Source organism: Protomyctophum parallelum (assembly GCF_964188405.1).
Source record: "Protomyctophum parallelum genome assembly, chromosome: 5".
Lineage (NCBI taxonomy): Eukaryota > Metazoa > Chordata > Actinopteri > Myctophiformes > Myctophidae > Protomyctophum > Protomyctophum parallelum.
This window is the reverse complement of record NC_139702.1, coordinates 54,487,982-54,492,592: the sequence shown is the minus strand read 5'-3', so window position 1 is coordinate 54,492,592 and position 4,611 is coordinate 54,487,982. Positions and strand designations below refer to the sequence as shown.

At 47.4% G+C, this 4,611-nt stretch overlaps 1 protein-coding gene across 1 annotated transcript; it reads left to right on the top strand.

Annotated features, from left to right (window-relative positions):
- Positions 1-362: 362 nt before the first annotated feature.
- On the top strand, positions 363-3,485 carry LOC310858914 (ubiquitin-protein ligase E3C-like; the record flags this gene model as incomplete). Its single annotated transcript, XM_083765218.1, has 1 exon — positions 363-3,485. One exon carries the CDS (start codon positions 363-365, stop codon positions 3,483-3,485), a length of 3,123 nt encoding a protein of 1,040 aa, XP_083621344.1.
- Positions 3,486-4,611: the final 1,126 nt, after the last annotated feature.

Sequence of the window (4,611 nt, the reverse complement as noted above, 5' to 3'; positions counted from 1 at the left end):
TACATAATATTGCTCTATGGTCGGTCTCAGATATGGAGATGGCTAACATCATATTGATGACGTCGCCGCAGAGGTAAGCAGTCCCAAATATGGAGTTCAATTTGGCTCCTGAATGGCCTACCCTGATAACTGGTGATGCTTCTATGTAAAGCCATACAGTATGTCACACATACTGTACACAGATATCTGCAATGCAAAGATGCAATACTACCAAAACGTTGAAATGACACATGTCGACATGAATGACAAGATGTGAATGATGTCACACGTATTTAAGCAAATTACTATAAATTCAACAAATGTGTATATATTTCACTTTTTTGTTCTGAACAAACTTGTCAGTCAATGAAAGCATTTCAATAATGTTCACCTTTGAAGGAGAATCCAAAAGGGCACCCAATATATCACTCGGGGGAGTAAGTAGGGAAAAGGCGTCTCTATTAAATAGACGAAAACGAGAGGATGAAAGGAGAAAGGTGAAGAATGCCACCATCATTCAGTCCTACATACGTGGTTATCAGGACCGCAAGCAGCAATATGTCATTCAGAGGAGCCAGTTTGATGAGAGTGTCTGCCAGACACAATCAAGGGGAGAGCAGCAGGTCTGGGATGGCGGCAGTCTATCTCTCCTAACAAGACAACTCATATTCTTCTATAGACCGAGTGTGGATGCACATCGATTGATATGGATGTGTCAGAACCTGGTGAAACACAGCAGTCATTTCGTGCTGCTTTTGGCGGGTCCAGAGAGGCACACTTGTGTGTTTCAGATCAAGAGGCTTTTGAGCTTTTGCTGCAGACTTCTGCGTAATTCCAAGGATGACAGTTTGGATGTTACCATTCCCATGAGGATGATGGAGACCTTTTCTTCAGAGAGAACTTATCTTCCCGTTCTTCTAGATGCTAACTGTGTAGCATCATTAATTGAGCAGATTTTGTACTCTACGGTAGAGAAAGAAGGATACTACAGATCGCTGTATATTCTGATGAAACACAGGCTGCCTTCCAGCCTGGGGTACGGCGATGCTCCCGCTGTCCCCATGGCAAGCACCTTGTTGGAGCTCATCCTCAAACCCATGCACTTCACCTATTCCTCCTGCACAACAGGCGCGACAAGGCAGTTTGTGTTTTCCACCTTCACCAAGGAGTTCATCTCAGCCCAGTTCACAGAGCCAATCTTTCACTTCCTTATTCCAGCACTGTCGGATCTGCGTCACCGTTTCCCGTTTGAGGCGTTCCTGGGTTCACTGCGGTCCATTATGCTGTCCTCAGCCGCACAGAACCAGGCCCCGTGGCTGCTTTACTTTGTTCTCTCAGCCGGGGAGAAGTGCCTAGGCTCACTATCAGAGGAGGGACTACTGCTGTACCTGCGGGGCCTGTGGACTCTGCTGCCCCTGCTGCCAGTGTCAGGGAGCAGTGACTCGGATGATGAAGATGATGATGAAGAAGAAGATGATGCCGACATCCATCCTCTGTCCATGCAGGAGGATGACAGCGGTATTTCTGTCCAGCTGATCACACAGAAGTGCGTCTGCAAGCTTTACACCAAGGAGCTGACCGACGCCCTGCTCAAGCTGGTGCGGAGGGACTGGGCCTGCAGCGAGGAGGTCTTCACCATGACGGCTTCCATCTGCTACACCCTCATGGTGCAGCACCGCCTTACGCTGTCCAAAGTCCGCCTTCTGTACAGTTTGGCCTTCAATGCACGTTTCCTGAAGCATCTGTGGTACTTGATAACATCCATGACAACGGAATTGGAAATGAATACGGGCTCCACGGTATCACTGATCGCAAGAGGCTCCCCCTTGTCCCTGGAGAACTCCAGCCACATCATCCCCATCTTCCATGTCTTCAGCTCCCTCTTCAGCTACTCACTCAACTCTGTACATGACAGCGAGTTCTTTGCCAACAAGATGGAAGGCCAGAGCCAGTCGTCCGTGATGCCTTTCACTCTATCTGAGCTGGTCACTCTGTCCGGCTGTCTGAGAGACGTCTGTCTAGGCATCGTCAAGCTGGCCTACCTGGAGACCAAGACAGAGAACTGCAAAGAGTACATGGCGGCCTTCCGCAGTGTGGGCATCAAGAACAAAGGCGTTCAAGCCCAGAAAAAACGCTGGGTCCAGCTCTTCAAGGTCATCACTAACTTGGTAAAGATGGTAAAGGCTCGTGACATCAGACAACCATTCTGCCCTGCAGATCACTGGATCTCCGATGAAGTCAACATCAGTGCAGATGCGTTCACACAGCAGCATGTCCCCTCTGCTAGACATGAATGGAGACTGGTCATCCTCAAAGAGCTTCCTTTTGTGGTTCCCTTTGAAGAGCGAGTCAAGATCTGCCTGAAGTTAATCCACAAAGACAAACAGGAAAATGATGAATGGATAGACTATCGGGACTGCATTGACATCAGAATCAGGCGAAACTACATCTATGAAGATGCCTACGACAAGCTTTCTCCAGAAAATGAGGCAAATCTGAAGAAGAGAATTAGAGTACAACTTCTTAATGCTCATGGTCTGGATGAGGCAGGGATTGACGGCGGTGGTATTTTGAGGGAGTTCCTTAATGAGCTGCTCAAGGTGGGCTTCAACCCCAACCTGGGCTTATTCAAGACCACCAACGAGGGCCTGCTCTACCCCAATCCTGCTGCTAAGATGTTATTTGGAGACTCCTATACAAGGCATTACTACTTCCTGGGCAGGATTCTAGGAAAGACACTGTATGAGAACATGCTGGTGGAGATGCAATTTGCTAGTTTCTTCCTGTCCAAACTGCTGGACACCAGTGCCGACGTGGACATCCACCACCTTGCCTCGTTGGACCCAGAGCTCTACCGCAACCTGCTCTTCCTCAAGAGCTACGAGGACGACATGGAGGAGCTGGGCCTTAATTTCACTGTGGTCAACAACCACCAGGGAGAAGCCCGGGTGGTGGAGTTGAAACCAGGAGGGAAGGACATCCCTGTGTCTACAGCCAACCGTATAGCCTACATCCATCTGGTGGCCGATTATAGGCTGAACAAGCAGATCAGGCCCCATTGCCTGGCCTTCAGACAGGGTCTGTCCGATGTGGTCAACCTGGAGTGGCTGCGCATGTTTGACCACCAGGAGATCCAGGTGCTAATATCGGGTGCTCACATGTCTATTTCCCTTGAGGACCTTAAGAAATTCACAAACTATTCAGGGGGTTACTCTGCCACTCACCCCGTCATCCAAGTTTTCTGGGAGGTCGTGGAATCCTTTACAGATGACGAGAAGCGTAAGCTGCTCAAGTTTGTAACAAGCTGCTCCAGACCTCCACTGCTAGGCTTCAAGGAGCTGTACCCGGCATTCTGCATCCACAACGGAGGTAGTGACCTGGAGCGTTTGCCCACCTCCAGCACCTGCATGAACTTGCTCAAGCTCCCAAAGTTCTGTGACCAGCAGCTGATGAGAAACAAGCTGCTGTATGCCATCGAGTCCTCTGCTGGGTTTGAACTCAGCTGAAGAGGACACAGAGTCCTCTCTGAGTCTGTGGTTGTGGTGGACTCAATGCCACAGTTAAAGAAGGAAACACACGGCCACACGACTTGCCTGACTTCACTGATACACAGCATCTGTGGCTAATCGCGCAAACCACTACAACGATCAGCATCAAAGCACTGTCCAACCAAATCACAGTTACGTCTTGCCCACTATAGATAGGCTGGGCCTCAACCATAAGATATGAATGTTGCGATATGACACATCTTGCCTCCCCAAAATGTAATTCCTGGAAAATCCACAGACGTCCAGCCTAACTGACAACTTCTTCACATTTTGGTAGCTATATGTTTCAGTGTTGGGTGAAATAAATGTATGTATGTATGTATGTAATCTGAAACCTATCTTTATTACGTCACCATCAAGAGCCCGGTATTACCCGACATTGATACATATCTTAACACTAGAAGGTCTGAAATAAAATCAGCTAAATTTGCATGTGCTTAAATTCACATTAAGATTTTTTTTCAGATGTCAAGATTTTCTGAGATGATAGAATGGTCATGGAAGGGGAACCTTCTGAAAGCCCAGGTCTCCACCAGGAGGATAGGGGTGTGTGATGTTTGGCATAAAAGTAATATAAACATGTTTCTTTGTTTCTTAGTTTTTTGCGACAATGTTCTTCATTTTGGTGAGGAAATGCAGAGCCAGATCACTCATAGCATCTCTGAGGATAGAATTCTGGATGAGCAGGACATGTGCAGCATTTTACGCAAAACGGGCCACTCCTGAAAACTTTGGAAGGCAATCTTAGCCAATCAGTGTAGAATCTGAGAAATCCAACAGACTCGTCTTGATCACATGACTTCAGAGATCATGTGTACCGATTTGCGTGAGATTTGGATGAAATCTGACTAACATAAACAATGTGGCGCTATAACCGGCAGACGTGGAGGGATGCAGGGAAAATGTTTTTCCATGGCCTCTAGGGAGTGCCATACATAAGTTGTATACAGATTGATGCAGTTATAGGTAAAACAGGAATTGCCCTGTTATAGCTGATTTGGGGAAAAAATTGTCAAAAATTGTCAGCCTAGTGGAAATGTGCGTGTATAATTTCACGGAAATTGCACACTGTGTTTGTGATTTG